Below are 17,168 nucleotides of genomic sequence, written 5' to 3' on the forward strand. Positions count from 1 at the left end.
CTCTTTCCCGCTTAATCTCGAATCGCCGCTGGTAATTGCGTTATTATACATCTCAGCAAAGACCGTATTCCGTTTCATAGCGGTCACGTACAAATATATTATTCCCCGCGGTCTTATTGCTTCTTTTCGATACTTTAAGCCGCGTCGCTCTAGGGAAAAGTCATTTCATTGAGAAGATAGATAAAAAGATAAATAAATGCGTTATATCTCTGTACTTTTCTTTCTTCTTTTCTTTTATGACTTCGTGTGCCAGTGAGGAGAATATAGATATTTAAATTGGGGACACCCTGTATATATATAGAGAGTTCTTTAATGATATATCTATTCGTTATTTGAATATACAAATGTTACACGCATTTAAAAATATAATCTTATTTTAAAATACGTTACAAGACAATATCTAAATTAATTTTTTTACGTTATTTGTTCTTTTGTTTAATAACTAATTCATAAAAATTTGTCTTAAATTTATTTGGTCGATATATATAATAAATGCAATTTTGTATGGGTCAATATCAGACTGCATAATATCATCTCATAGTCCGAGGATTTCTCAAAGCAAACGCGTGGCCGTGACGGGAACGCCATTTATAAGATAACAGGATGGCACAGAGAGCGAGCACGAAATGTTCTCGAGCACCGGCACCACATATCTATTGAAAATCCCAATGGTGGATACAAAGGAAGAGAATGGAGCTCTCGTCGACGGAAATTACGTCGCACGTGGTGCGCGGGCGTTTCTGGCTTACATCAGCGGTGATTAATTTTAGGAGATTAGCGAGGCGCCGGTCGTTAGAATTAAACAGGAGGAATATACCGGAGACCGAAATCGCCTTGTCGGCTCTGCATTAGACCGCGCTAATTAGCTCATCGCAATGGCCGATGGATATAACTGCCGGATCTGCCGTATTAGAGCTTCGTTCCACGGATCGTACACGACCTTAACATGGCGTTCGTGTTCGCGTTAAGTTCACGATTAAAAGCTACGTACTTCTAAGCTGGCTGGAAACGCACAAGGGTAGAAAGAGAGATGGAGATACGGAGGGGGACCAAGAACGAGCTCTCAGAATAGTGAGGTTCCTTGGCACGTTCTCATACGCGGGCTCTCATGCGAATGTTACGACTATTGCAGTCTGGAGAGTTTCGAGTGGGAATTAACGTGGCACGATTAAGCTTATGCCCTTTAAGGCCGCGATTATCGTTAGCGAGAAGTGATTTAGATACGAACCGGGCCTTCCGTGGAAAAGTTGCTAAGTGCGGGCGAACCGCGATGTGGCTGTTCGAGGCAAGTTTCGCGGAATGAATGGTTCGTGTGACGAACTCGCATCGGAGTTGCCCCGCAAAGTCGTTCGCGATAGTATCGGTGCGTGAATTTGTCGCGTGAAGTACTGCCGTATCTGGACTGGCTCACGAAAATTATTCTCCACGGCCACAAGTATAAAAATTAAAAAGAATTATTTTCTTTTTTATTTGTAGAAATTTCTTTTGTCGTGGCACGTAAGTAACGTTCTCATATTTTCTTGCGATTTTATAAATCTATGATTACTTTTTTGCAAAGAGAGTTTTCAGAACTGCAATCCTTGCGACTGTCATTAAACAAAAAAAACAAAGGCGACTGCATTGTTATTAATATCGTCAGAATCCAAACTTGGGTCCTCATCACTCACTTATATTTAAAGGTTTATTCCAGAGGCGGATAAAGTTTCGAGTTATACTCGATAGACCCCTTCAAAAAAGGGTAAAGTTAAATAAGCGGCTGCGTTTTTTACTTTCTCTTTTCTTTGCTTTCGTGCAATAATCGTCGATGACCATCGAGCTTTCAACCCCTTTGCAACCTGTATCGCGTTCGCTCGCTATCGTGAGATCCCCCATGACCCGGCTCGTAGATCGCGACGTTCTTTATCGGATAAAACTCGAGAAAAAAGTACGACCGGTAAAGCCATCGAGAGCGGCCTGCTCCGCTCGCTAAAGAAAATGAGATAGCTTAATAAGGCAGCGCGTCCTTCGGTATAATTACGCGCCCCAAGTTCCTCGCTATTTTCACGCTGCGAGTAATTAGAATACCGATAGCTTCAGCAAGAGAGAAAGAGAGAGAGAGAGAAACTCGCGCTGCCGTCGTCTCGGCGCTTAAGATTTCCATTTATTTCCGGCAGAAATGTCACACAGAATTCACGACGCATGTTCTCCTCCGGAATTCCAGACAGATAAACGTCGCAGACTCGGATTCGCTGGAAATCGACGCCAACATCAACGGCGATGTCGAAACATTTAATGCCAAGTATTTGTTCTGATCTGATTACTAGGCGTGCGCCAAGTTTCTATGGATGTTTAAGCGTGCGATGTTAAAAGAGACCGCACGATGTTGCACGTGACAATTGTACAAAACGCTAAGAGATTGACATAAGACTATTAATATAATTATTTCATTTTTATGTTTTTAGTCTATTCTATATTTGTTCTCTTATATATATTAATTCTTTACAATATTCTTTTGCTAAAGACATATAAAATTCTTAGCAATTCACGTGCAAAATTCAAAGATTATGATTATGATTTTGGCAACTTTAGGTGTCAAAATAACATCTCTTATTTTCTAATATTAGTATAATTTGTATAGTATCAACATTTAATATCTTCAAAATAACGCTACACTAAAATGATTATATCGCGGGTCGACCTGTTCCGAATTACGCGTCTCGAAGGTAAGGCTCCAGGATCGCTCGGATGAATAAATAAAATAGCCTCGATGCTCTCTTCCTCAGTAATTTATCGGCGTGCTATCGAGCGTTCGATCTGAGACGCAGCATCGAAGGCGAAACGGAAGATGTTGTATTGGGTTGTATTGAGAACGATAATTTAAATGGTATCGGCAGTAAATTGGTGGAAATATTTTTGACTGAAATATCGGATTATGCCGCTGAATGAAAAACGTATTGAAACTGAGTTCAGAGTATTAACAAATTAATATATTAATCCGTGTGCACTAATATAATAGAAAGAAAAGATATGTGATTTTAATTTACAGTTTGCCAGCATAAAATGAATAAAAATATAACTTTGGCCATCGTTATTAATTATGAAATCGATAGAATTTTTTTGTGTCATGACATTTCTAATTTATTATCAATGGATTTAACTTCATCAAATTTATAGCAAACGCTGCTACGTTGCCGATTTTATGATCCAAGATTTACAGTCGCTTACGAAGGCCGAGCGCGAGTTCATTTATGTATCGACAATCGAACTTTTCATATAGCGAGAATTTTCGATGCAAAATTACTCGACGGCAGAAAGAGAAAGGGAGAGAGAGAAAGAGAAAAGGGAGAGGGATAGAAAACGAGAGAGAAACATGTCGGGTCTCTTGCTCGGTTATGGCTTGATATATCGTCCAGTTACACGCACTCGGTGGACTTGCCGAGCTTAATGTGATTTACAGGAGGGACAGAAGTTTCGAGCGATGGACCGTATGTTTCGAAAGCCCCGGGAAATTATTGGATACGTGACAACTCAGGTTACTTTGGGCACGTCCAGAAGCGAAATTGACATCAGCGAGGACGGGAAAGGATAAAGTCGTAAAACGATATGACTCGTTACTTTCGCGTCTCTCACTACGCGCGACGCGCAACAACTCACAAGCAATAAACCCCTTAATCAATGAAATACTGCCACAAGTATTTTTCTGTGTTTTTTGCGTGTACACGCCACGTGTTTATATAAATATTCTAAATTTTGTGGGGCACAAAAAATACATCTATCTTTCAAAAATTATGCATAAAAATTTAATTTAACAAACTCTAAATATCTGTGCATTATATATGTAACGCTAATAATATTTCTCTGCATCGCGTAAATCAATTAATATTTTTAAACTTTGCACAAATATCCAGTTCAAAAGATCACTCAATTGACAGAGACATCCAATAGTATTGGGATCAAAAGATTGAACGTATCTGGCCCTTCTTCGTTGATGCGATCATCCGTGAGGGCGTCCCTTTTCGCTCGCCTGCACGCGTTTCCTTCGGAAAGTTTTCGGTACAACGCGCGAAATTGCATCCCGTACGCTACGTTGAGTGTCAGAAATTCACCGGTGACGCTGCTCGTTTACCACATAGCTACATAGCATCGTTTTCGACAAACGTAATAAAACAAGCTCAGCATGCAGATGTACTGCAAAACAAAGATCGGACAGAGCAGCTGTGACGTGATTTGCATTTTCCGGAGATTCGTTTTCGAGAATTAAAGTGAACAAGTGATATTACAACCATCTTCCAAAAACACTTTTTTTTCTTTTAATCCGGTTACATAAATCTAATTCGAGACGTGGACTAACACGCTCTATAATATCGTTATCCATTTTCATCGTTGCTTATAATTGCGAGTATTTTCTCATGAGAGTTAAGCCACACATGAATCGCCATTTTCCTCGAAAATGTGTAAATAATACAAGCGTTTGTTATCCTCGGGTCTAAAATATACAAGTAAACTTTGCTAATTCGAACACGTGCCGTGAATAAAGATTAACGTATTCGCATCACACGCAGAAGAGTGCATGAATAAATATCATTTAGAGAGGATAAATAAAATTTGAACGGTTAAATTTAAACACGCTTTTCACAAGAAAATCGCACCTGTCGACCTTCTAAAAAAAAAACTTCGTTATTCTCGGTTTCGTCAAATAGCTACGTATTCGTATCTTCAAAAATATTCAAGAGCGAATCTCCCGAAGGTTAGACGATTTACCTCGGATAGAAGTTCCACGATTGTTCGCATTGTTATCGAAATTGGTAAGAATTTGTCGTCGATGCTAACGAGAACTTTATGTAAATGCCGCGTCTTTCGTTTGCGAACGAAATTGGAAGATCATTCGGCAAATCGCGGAATTATTCCCGCGAATTTGCGATATCAGTGATCTCTGTTTTCTGTGGCATCTTTAAAAATAGTACGAATATAGTGAATGAAGAGAGAAACTTGTAGATATTAGCTTTATTACAAATGTGGCTAACAAACAAAATTGACATAGAAATGCCGCAACAAAAACTTTTCAATCCGGTTAAAAACTGGTAGATGTTCTAGACAGCACTTGAGAGTTATTTCCTCCGAATTTAAACTTTTCCGCGAGAAAGTTTAACGCTATACCTCCTCTTGTTATATCTCATTAATCTCCAGTATTCTCTCGTTAACCAAGCCTGAAATTTGCGCTGGAAAGTGGTCCATTTTCAAAAGCGCATGATTCTACTACTTTTATATATAACTCGCCGACTATCTCGCCGCTCGTACATTCCGTTCAGTGTAGAATATTATACGAAATAAATTTTACCAAATGTATATGTATTCGACAAAATGATTTCGATAATAAGTGTCAAAAAAAGTACCAAGGCGACCATATCTAGCTTCCGAAGGAACGCGAAAATAGCGGTGTATATATTGGCGACAAATACGGAAGATAAGGGAAAAAACGCGAGAGAGAGAGAGAGAGAGAGAAAGGGAGCTTGGGAGACATCCCTGAAAGGGTGAGAGAGCGTGCTCAACACGTGTTTTCCTTATCGCGTTCATTTCGAACCGCAAACTGCAGTCGCTCTAATGACACTCGTCGGTATGACACTCGTCTTTTATCGCGCCGTCGAGTGTTCTAACGGCAGAGGAGAGAAGAGAGGCTTTGATTTATTTTGTTCTTCAATAATTCTCTTTTATTTTCCTCGTCGTTCGATCTTCGCGGCTACCTTTTGATCTATCGCTCTCGACACGTCGGCGACGATTCATTTTTATTTACGATCCGACGCTGCTGGGCGATGAGATTCATCACCCTTTTCCATTGACCTCTCTTTTTTCGTCCATGCTCTCGGTGCTTTTTCTTTTTCGATTCGTCCAGCTGTTCGCGATTTTATTTCCCCTCGTTGAAATCATTGCCGATACGGAGAGACTTCTCTCGTCGACAGTCGATGTGTGCTGAGCAGCCGAGCCCTTGATAAAGAACTCCTTGGTAAGGCTGTTTGACGAGTTTAACGAAGGGAGGATTCAGCAATTCACGCGTGGTAACGGCAGCGAACCAGTGACTACACGATTAAAATTTTATCATGGTCAGTGGACTTTACGTTCGGGCGTTACAACGTGGATTTATTTTGGCGGTACGCGAAAAATATGTGCACGTAGAAAATTAAAACGGCGGAAAGTAATTTTGTTAGGAAATGTGATAAAGTGTGATAATAAAAAATGAACAGACACAGTGACGAATGAAATTATTTTAAAAATTGTTGTAAAATAATGTAGCAAGATTTTAGGAAGAATCGCGAGAGGGGGGGAGGGGGTGGGAGTAAAAATTATATTTATGCGATAAAAAGAAAAAAATATCATATAATTAGAAAAATTTTCAGATGTTCTGTGAGCACTGGAAGTATTAAAATTAAATAAAATTATATTGAGATGACATCATGGGGATTGATCTCTATAGTTCAAAATGTTAGATGCGCTTTGTTCGCTTCATGAAACGCGATAAAGGAAACACGTTTCGAGCACGCTTTCTCACTTCTCGTAGCCACTCGCTTTCACAACCTTCATCACTATCGTCTCTCGATCAGCTCACGCTCGTTCATATCGCTTTTTCACATCCTGCTCTGCTTCCTCAATCTCATATCTCAGTCTCGTTCGACTTTCCCTAGAAATTTTCGTCAACGCCGAAGTCACGAAAAAAAGCGGTAATCGAAAATATCGTTCTTAAAAAATTTGTGTACTTACAAAAGCAAATTTTGATTATATCAAAAAGAGAGAGTTTGTCAGAGATTATTATTATTATTATTATTAATTTAAATGCTAAATATGTTCCCTTATATTAATATAATAGAGAAACAAAAAAATTAACAAGAAAACGAAAAAATTATAGTTTCTCAAATGTAAAGAAAAAAATATAATCGATATAGAATGTAGTAGTTCAACCAAGTCCGACTAATGAAGAGAAATTGATGGTCAAAAATAGAATGTTGCTTGAGGTGTGACAAACCTTTGTACAGTCTTCGAACTTTGAGATTGTTGAATATGTTCCTAGTTGTCTAACTTGAGTAATTAGTTTTCTACCGTGAAACTGAATAATAATTGAATAATGAAATATTAGAAGCGGGAGAATGTCATGATATACTGATAGAAATTTTAATAAGATCAACAATTAAGGAAAAATTCATTGTTGAATAAAATTTTGTATTTTCCTGCCTTTTTTCAAGTAAAAGTAATTTTTCAATAACAAAACATCAATAATTTTAATTGGAATCGTGTTGTCTTTTCATATCTCAATTCTTTAAATTGTTATACTCTATAAAAAATATATATCCTCGTTTAATAGTTATTTTTTTTATGTTATTTTATTTATTATTACTCTTCTTTCTAGAAAAAGAGAAAGATTTTACATTTTCTTTAACATTATCTGAATTTATTTAAGCCTCATTTTCTCTCTCTCTCTCGTGCTACAAATATTCTATCGCATGGATAGAGTTTTCAGATGAGATAAATATTAAAATACGAGGCGCACAATCACCATTTTATATCTTACTAGAACTGTCCGCGTGCGTTTTGCACGATAACGCTTTTTGTTTCGTAAACCGGATAGTGCCGGGTTTGATAGGCCGCCATTAACAAGACTATCTATACGTTGGATAATCTGGAATCGGTAACGACCATCGGGAATTGGGTCAAAAGTCAAGCGATCATTCGGCAATCGAACGGCAAATAACTATTCCCGCTTGCACTCGTGCAGCGCCGATTTTGTAATGATTCCATGCACGAAAATGCAATGCACCGCACGCACTTCTATGCGTGAGATCGGCCTTTATATTCGTTTGCACGATACGAAGTTGAAAGTTATTCTGTAGTGTTAAAAGCACTACACATCCAACATGATCCGAAAAAACGATAGTATAGCTGACGCTTTCAAAAAAAATTTTTCGTTACAATATATAGATTTACAGTGGCTGTTAACAATAATAATAGTGAGACAAATTATACTTGTTATCTTAGTCGACTTTCTCGAATCACGCAGCGATAATGTTCGCGGAATACTGACGAACGGGTTAATCGATTGAAATTTTGCATAATCTGACCCGTCGTGACGTAAATGGTTTCAGGGCATTCACCGAGACTCGATATAGACAAAGCTACTTGTATAATAATCTCAGTGCGAGAAGGTTAACGTGAGGATTCAAATTTCCGGTTTATATTGCGCTTTCTTTAATAGAGAATAAAAATCCAACAATTCTATAATATATAAATAAACTTATGACAAATATGTACATTAATATCAATATCTTATAATATGATATTTTAATATTCTCTATAGAATATTAATTAAAAAATTTTTAGGATTAAGAAATTATACCACACAACTATATTTTTGAACGAGAAACGCTACAGGAAAAAACCCACAATTAAAAAATGTACAGTATAAAAATATACAATCCCTACAAATTATATAACAAGTTCAGTTAAGAGTTTTTTATCATCATAAAAGAATAAAAACTGCGCATATATTTTACAATGGTACGAATTTTATCTAAGCAAGAACTTTATCTAAGAAAAATGATCATATAATTCTCATTTATCTCGTTTGCCCATCCTTTTCCGCGGAAATCTTCGCGTCATTGCTCTCGCGAAGTACCGTCGATCGTAGAACGATAATTCGACCGATGATGATCGTTTCAATTTTCCATGTGTTGGTTGCAAACGTCCTCGGATGAGCGGTACCATTTTTCTTACACAGTGAGATTGCTGTGCGTGGCTCTTAACAAACGTCGAGTCATTGTTATCGGACGTCCGGAATGAGGGAACGGGAATAATGTTTTTCCCGGGACGAAAAAGAAACGGCGGGAGAAAAACCGATGAGTCGAAGGGGTAGCGTTAATCGATCTTGGACTATTTTCGACGGGTTTATAAACGAAGCGCATTAAAGCGGACTAACCGACGCCGTTTAGAGCAGCAGGTAAAATTCAAACGCTAAGTAATTAATTTTTTAAACGGATTTTATACATTCTTCACCAAGAGAATTTTCTCGGATAGATAGATATTCTAGTAACAGATAGATATTAATAGTGGATAGATATTAATAGTGGATTACACATATTGTACATTAGCATTCCAAAGAAGCGTATGAATTAATAATAGCTATTGGAAATCTGCGCGAAATTGACATAAAACCATTATGTAAAAACTCTATTTATACTGTTCGAATAAAAGATTCAATAGAAATTTCGTAGAAAAATAAATAAAAATATTTTTAGAATAAGATATTTTAAAAATTTTTGATCGTATAATTTGATTGTATAATTTGAAGAAGTTTATTGAGATCGATATGTTTATATCGCATATCTGAAAAACATATTCTAATATGATACCTCTCACCAAATTATATAAGCGGATTATTGTAAATGCGCTGAGCAACTGAATTAATTCTCTGCATTTGTAAAATTTATAAGGCAACTTGTGTGAAAATCATGCAAATATATATCGTGAAAAGGATAAAACTCGCGGCGATGTAATGCGGATAGCTCAATGTGTGCGCATTTAAATTAACGATGAATTTTTTCCGCATTCGTCCGACAAGGCACCGCGATGCTGCGTCACGGCATCGTAATTGAAAAGGACCCATTGTATGTTCGCTCGTCGAGGACACTCTCGGATATCCGGCTTTCGTTAACCGTCTGCAACTCGATTTACCAGAACGCACGTCCCTCGTAGCGAGTAAATATCGCGAGGGAATCGAATTCACCCGCCCAGCGGCATATATTCACGGTAAACAGGGACATTGCGGATTTCCACTATTCATCAGGTAACGTTCAATTCGATAGCCTTATCTTCCGGCTATGTATTATTAAAGTTGTTGAATATTTCATTCGCATAAGACGCATTCATTATCGCTCATTCATTTATATTAGCATAATTAATAATATTCGCTTAATAAATAACCATAATCCCTAATTTATAATATACATATAATCGCATCTCCGATGTTACTATAAGTATCGATAGACTATTGTGGCTATTTTAAGTACTTCTGAAAACGTGCTGTAGTAGAATATCGACATAGAAGCTCGTAAACTAGGCTAACATAAGACTAAAATAAAACGAGGTGGAGTCATATCTGTTTAATATCGTTAAATAATAACAAGGTTTCTAACATTTTTTTCTAAAAATAAGAAAATGTATTTCTTTGATAACTATTTTTATAAATATATAAGACATGTATTTTGTTTTCTCTTTCTTGTTCTCTCTCTCTCTCTCTCTCTCTCTGTGTGTGTATTCCGCCTATCTCATTCTGTTCCCATTTACGGTGCCGCATCTAAATTGAATGGAATGTAAATTATACTTGTCGCATTCATGCCGGCAATTACTTGGCACACAAATGCTGCGAAATTTCCCGGCGAGACGTATATGTACCATTTTCCACACAAGGCAGACACATTCTCCTTCTATTAGAACATAATGTCGCTCGCTCGCTATCTGAAAACCGTCGCGTCCTCCGCATACCCCTCCCCTCCCCGTCCCTCCCGGAATCTACCGTAAAAACCAACCTGGTTGCTCCAGCGCGAGGTACGTCCTAGGTCATCCGGAGAGCTCCTCTTCCGGGCGGATCGAAACGCGGCTGCAGCTTCCACGGTGCGGAATACGGGATCGCGCCGCCCTTCTTCCCTTCGTCGGAGTGACTTGCGGCTCGATAAAGGTGAAACAACTCCTACTCGTCACTGCACACCGTCAGCGTAATACGCGACGAGAGCGGGACGCCTCGTGCATCGGCGATCACCTAACGTGCGATCCATACGATACTCTCCGCGGAGGCGTCGCGACGCTCACTGCGGAGACTCCGCCGCGTACCCGCCCTTATAGCATCGTGTTGCGCTCGTACTGCGCCCCCTGCGCCCCCTGACTACCCTTCCACCTTCCTAGTCCGCCGCACCATCATCCCCGCCATCCTCTCCGCGCTACCCCTCTCCGACGCGCAACCCCCAACCCCGTTCACCTTATACAGGATAACGCGAGCGCTCGTTCGGAGAGACCAACCGATGCATTCTTCGAGAATGCCTCGTCGGGGATGCAGCGAGCTATAGGTAAGAACGCGAGCGAATGGTCTTCCTTTCATTGCTCTCTTTCGGTTACTCAATCCTTTGTTTGCAATTGCATTAAAGCGGAAAAATACGCTTGGTCGTATCCTGTACTCGCGACATGCCACTTTATCGTCGTTTCGTTGTAGAAGAGATGACGTCTCGAGAATATGTGTGTCAAAGTTTTGACGGGATTTGAATGATTAATCTTTGGCGCAAAATTTGATTATGCTAATATATGAATTGTTATTTGAATGAATTGTTTTTTAAGGCAAGCGAAACCTCAATAAAAAGACAACAAAAGAGGACACGAGATTCTTCTTTAATATTATATTTATTCGATACTCAACTAAATTAATGTTAATGGGAGCGCTGCAAATTATGAATTTTACGCCTTTCTCTTGCAAATATTTGTCATAAAGCGCTTCCGGCAATATCGTGATGCAATACAAGTCAGCCACGTGCCTCAGAAATTGCCGAGATATTCGCGCGCGCGGGTACTTCTTTTTCTTCATTTTTACATAAAGCTAATTTAAAAGCGCGCGAATGCGCGACCCACGTGGAGGCAATTAAATTATAAAAGTCCCAACATATCAAGAGAAGTAATTCTTGCTTTTACGGCACGTTCAAGCGGACTCGCGTATCAGTTTACGGAACAATGCAGCTGCCAGAGGGACGGACAAAAATGCCTCCTATCTCAGAATTTCGGCGCTAACAAAGTTATTTACCGTATCAGACGCGAATGCTAATTTCTAAAAGGTAATCGCTATATAATTGACGCTAAAGTCAAGCCGACGATCTGATAAAATTCAATTTATACAGATATTGAATGTTTTTCACTAGCGCGAGACAATACATAATAAAAAACTTTAAGTCTAAAAACGATGCAAATGATTTTCGGTTGTCGATGAGTTAATCCCGACATTTTATATTCATGTTACTCTCGATTAATTAAACGCTGATTTTCCGACAATGACAAGTTCGATAATTCTCTATATGGAAATATATCATTTACGAGATGTTATTTTTTTACCATAATTAAGAGAAAATTGTAAAACAAAATACAATAATGATTCAATTATCTGTGCAATAGTTTATAAGCTTTTCCTCGATATAGTAAAATTTGGCGATTGAGGGAATTGTCATTTCTTTTAACGGTTTTCCAATCGCAGTTAAATACACGACAGATGACAAACACAAATGAGAGTACGCAATGTGTAGTAAAGATTTAAAATAATTCAAACTTATATAGACAAGTGAAAAGAATTCATTACCTTAGCACTGCGCAAAATTTAATTATCTTCAGTTAAAAATAAACTTTTAAAATGAAACCTTTTTTTTTAGATATCATTGTATTATTTATATTTTTTTAGACACTAATATATTTCTGTGCTAAATGAAGAATAACATGTAATACATTATATATGCGCGATTAATATTATATTCTTTTACGATAAGATATATACCTGTATAACGTTGTTGCTTGAGGAGATTGCGATCCCAAGTAAAGTACCTGTAAAAATCCTGTGCTTTATGTGTTTAATATTCTACGAGATAAATATATGTATCGCGATTAATATTAAAAATAATATAGAGTGTTAATAATATAGTTGTCCGTTTAAATAATACATTATCAATTCTACGAAAATCTGTAAAATATATGAATTTGTTACAAACGCAAATTGATTACAACTTATTTTGAAAGCAGAATTCTGCCGCTATTCTTACGCTTTTTACGAATCTTACCTCTGTATCTATCATTCTGACATAGATGTATTTTCTACCGTCAGTCTTCAACATGATTAATTTATCCATCGTAGGGAGACAGACTCATCAGAGAAGAAAAAGAAACTCAAAGTGTTTCTTTCGAGGGTTAGGCTTCTTCATTCGTGACGTGACCTAACTACCTCCGCCAAGTAACCACAGTGGGTTATTCAGCTATGTTGTTCACCTAAACATCTTTTTATTTTCTCTCACTCTGTGTGTGACAGGTTATATAAAATATTTAAAAAGATTGCATGATAAATTAGCACAATATTGGGATAAAAATCATCTTCGTTTCTAAGACAAAAAAAAATTTGGAAAATGCGAAAATTAAAGAATTCCAAGGATATTTAAAAGGTATAAAATGGTAAGAAATAAAATAATTTTCTGATACATTTCCTAACTTGATATTCTAATACAAATTTTAACGAAGATATAATTTCTCATTCTCTACGGATAATATATCAAAGAAAAATAAATTCAAACATATGATTTCTGCTTCATTGGTGAGGAAAGAGGACGTGCGTGGTCGCGCCCTTAAAAAGCTGTGCTTTCAACGATCCATGAGACAGCTCTTCAGTTTCCAGCTGAGAGGATAATACCCTGATAACCTCATAACCATCCCCAAGGTACGAAATAAAATTTCGCAGGTCTCATACAAAAAATATTTTATTTATTTGACAATAGTTGTGCCACCCACGTCGCGGAAGCGATTAAGAAGTTACCGTACAAAAATTATTAAATTCCGCTATACATCTGATACCGAATCGACTGGGAATTATTTACAACTTTATAGCACATTTATATATTAACATACTTATTAAATGCATGTAATAGTACCTTCAAACAATCACGAAACTATGGTTTCGTTTTAACGTTCATTCGTGACGCACCATTCATTCGTGAGGCACATTCATCGTTATTGAATTTTCAGAGAGAAATCATCAGGTATTCAACGCGAACAATTATACATATACCCTGAGGCACATTCATCGTTATTGAATTTTCAGAGAGAAATCATCAGGACGATGATTCGAGGAACTTTTTTCCAGAATACAAGTGAATAGTTACGCGATTGATAAAATCGATGACCTCGAAAGAAAGCGATAGATTGCTCGCGAGCTTCTTTTTGAGAAGTTCTTCTCCCGTTTTCGCGTTTTTATTTCTTTTATCTCCCTTATACCACAGAATAGTCCTCGATTAGAGTCTCACCAAAATGAGTTACAACATAATCGTGGTAATACATCATTATACAAAGTGGTTGCCCGATGATGAGGCTTGCCCATACGACGATGTTGCCCCATCTGGCGCCGCAGTATCGCTCCGCCATCTTGCTCAACACCGACAGTGGTATCTAGAATGAACAATTAGCGTTGCACGACCGGAATTTCCGTACTTAAGGGCGGACAGGATGAATCTTGTATGCGCATACAAGATATAGTACGCAACGTAATTTCATGCAAAAGTCTATAGAATAATGTTGCAGTGTCTGTAAAATCTCTTGGAATCTCTATATAAGGGATATTAACTGAGGTCATTACATATAATTTAATACATATTTAATATAGAATATTTTTTAAATTTATTTTTTTATCTGGAGTATTAAGAATTCGAGTGAATTCTGATCCATTTCCCAGGATTAATAGTGATCTCGAAGTCAGAACGTTATTGAAACTGTCTAAAGCCATACAGTTTTTGAAGGATAAACAAGAATTTCTTGACGCTAGAGTCAATATTTGTACAGTCAACAATACATAGTCGAAGTAAACGCGCGGAAATCTTACCTGTCCCATCATACCCATAAAAGCCCATATCTTGAACGTCTTCAAGGGTACACTGACGAGATATTCATGGAAGAAAGCGCTGATGAAGAAGACGGTCACCGACGCCGTGGTCTTACTATAGCCCATCTCCACAATCGGAATATAGAGATGTCTGCAACATAAATATGTCACATATTCATATATCTCTCGAATGTAAAATATTTAAAATAAAAATAAAATAAAATTTTCATCTGCAAATTTCTCACAAAAATAAAGTGCGAAAAGAAAAAAAAATCTGTTTTGCTCTTTTCCGGCAATAAATTTTACAAAAAAATTAGCCACATAGTATTCTGGCTAAGCTGTACACATTCGGTCCAATAAAAAATGCTCCAAACAATTCAATCGATTAAAGATCCTGATTCTAAATCTGATAACAAGGAATCCATTTGGAGCACGTTCGCCTATTATGCCGACAATATCATTATCGGCGTCACAAAGGGGAACAGACATTTCTATAGTATCCGCGCTCTTAGACGGCGGTTGTGCCGTGGAATACACGCGAAACGTTGTTAGACCGATAAGATAGACAAAAAGTACGATGGTGACAAAGGCGCGAATTTCGCTCCAAGAAATTAAAGCGATATCCAGGAAAGTTTCGCCGGATTGGCAACACTTTGCCGTTACCGTTTTCGTTTGTATGACGGGACAAGGAGAAATAGACAACTCGAGGGAAAGAATCGTTAGCCGCTTGGTTATCGGTGGAAGTGCATCGGAAAGGAGACGAGAGTACGAGGGGGAAGCGGAGATGGAAAAAGGAGTACCAGGAGACACAAGGCGGGAGGAAGGAAAGAAAATTCAAAGGTAGAACGACGACAGTTCTGAGGATTTCAGACCGTGCACGTTTTGCCGCGGTCCCAGGACTCGAGATTCCGTCGCCTTTTCCGCGCCTCTCGTCCTCGTCCTTTCTTTTTCTCCAACCGGGGCGAGCGTCTCCTCCGCGCAAGGCGCTCGAGAATATCTTCAGTTATAGAGGTATTATAAATGCCGCGGGGAATAAACAGCCTTAAGTGCGCATCGCGATGCGTATCGGCTTTTCCCATTACAAACCTGAAAAGATCGTCGTCGGCCTCAGCGTTCTCGTCAACAACGATACACCTCCATGCGTCTGACGTCGTCTCCGATGCATTTCCATTTTCACGTCGGCCGTTTCTCCCCCCTTTCCCTCCCCTGCGCATGTATTATAAGCTGCGTGCCAGTCGCAGCTTGCAACTGCAGCTGCGTATCTACGTTGGTGCGAAAAAAAAAAGGAATAAATGACCGTAAGTGAGCAGGTGCGTCGTGAGGTAAAAAGAAGCGCGAGCGTCGGGAAAAGACTTTGGAAGTTCGTGAGGCGTCTCTTTAGCGAGTCTCATTTTCATTCGTTTTTATATCATTTAAAAAGGGAACACGGCTGGTCATTTTCACAGTACGTGTCGCGTTTTATAAAGATGTGTCGCGTTTTATATAAGACCTTCTCGTTTTAGTTATGCAGTGTTAGCTACTGCTTTACGATTGTCATAATTAATTCAAGTAACGTCCCTTTTCTTAGCGCAACAAAATTAAGCATTTTCGTCACGATGTAATTCGCAGGAATAAATATCAGGATGCGAAAATATAAAAAATATATATAACATCTAAACAAATCGAAGTACATGTCTTGTGAATATCCACTATCTGTAGTATCTACATCTACTATCTGGTACGATGTATATTGGCTCTTTATACGACATTCATGGTGAACGCCGTGCAGTTTGTACGTGGCAATTCTGATGGCTTTCTTTTCTCTCGGTCACATAATAAGAATTTCGTACGGCCACTTTTACAGGGATTTAAACTTTCTTTTGGGCTACTTTCGAAGTACAAAGAACCGACGCAAGCTTTTGAAAGGAGGTCGTCACTATGGCCCGAGTTGTTAGATGCACGTGCGATGGGTAACCGTATAGAAGATGGAAGGCCCGCCGGAAAAGTCTTTCGGAAGTTCGTTGATTGTATTGAGCGGAGGATGTATAATCTAATGTGGCGGCGACAGCCGAGATGTATGAGCTGAAGTAGACATTTTAGGCGGAATAAAAGGTTTTCGTACGCGCGCGAAAACTTATTCTTGTAAAATAACAAGATGTTATCTCTCAAAAACGTGTTATATATAATAACGCACGCGTCCCATATGAAATATAAAAGTTTATACATGCACGAATAATCAAACAATCGAATTGTTCTTGCAATTTCGATAGCAAAAAATTCAAATAAATAATAAACATATTAATAATATGTATCAATAATATGTATAAAATGAATATTATTTATTCTACAGAATTTAATCGAATATACGTAGATAAATAGAGCTCTGTAATTTAAAAAATTTAATAAAATTAAGGTCCCCTTTGTACAAAAAATATTAGATAGCTAGCGCAACATGACAATTTTCTTTCTTCGGCTGATGTTTTTACGTAATTGGTAAGATGCGCTGACGTTACTAAGGCGATACACGGAGTGTTCCGCGTTGAAATGACGGTCATAGCTGCGAAAT

The 17,168-nt window shown here is 38.1% G+C and overlaps 1 protein-coding gene across 1 annotated transcript in view; it reads right to left on the reverse strand.

The window, feature by feature from the left end:
* Window positions 1-13,490: 13,490 nt before the first annotated feature.
* Window positions 13,491-17,168, reverse strand: part of LOC115242388 (diacylglycerol O-acyltransferase 1) — an 89,210-nt gene continuing 85,532 nt past the window's right edge. Inside the window, exons 11-13 of the mRNA XM_029818643.1 lie at window positions 14,624-14,774; window positions 13,789-14,193; window positions 13,491-13,736 (exon numbers count right to left, since the gene is read on the reverse strand). Of these exons, the coding sequence (XP_029674503.1) occupies window positions 14,017-14,193; window positions 14,624-14,774 (328 nt within the window). The 3' untranslated portion in view covers window positions 13,491-13,736; window positions 13,789-14,016. The remainder of the gene's footprint in view (window positions 13,737-13,788; window positions 14,194-14,623; window positions 14,775-17,168) is intronic.

The sequence above is a fragment of the Formica exsecta genome, unplaced genomic scaffold, assembly GCF_003651465.1.
Source record: "Formica exsecta isolate Colony F162 unplaced genomic scaffold, ASM365146v1 scaffold591, whole genome shotgun sequence".
NCBI classification, from domain to species: Eukaryota; Metazoa; Arthropoda; class Insecta; order Hymenoptera; family Formicidae; genus Formica; species Formica exsecta.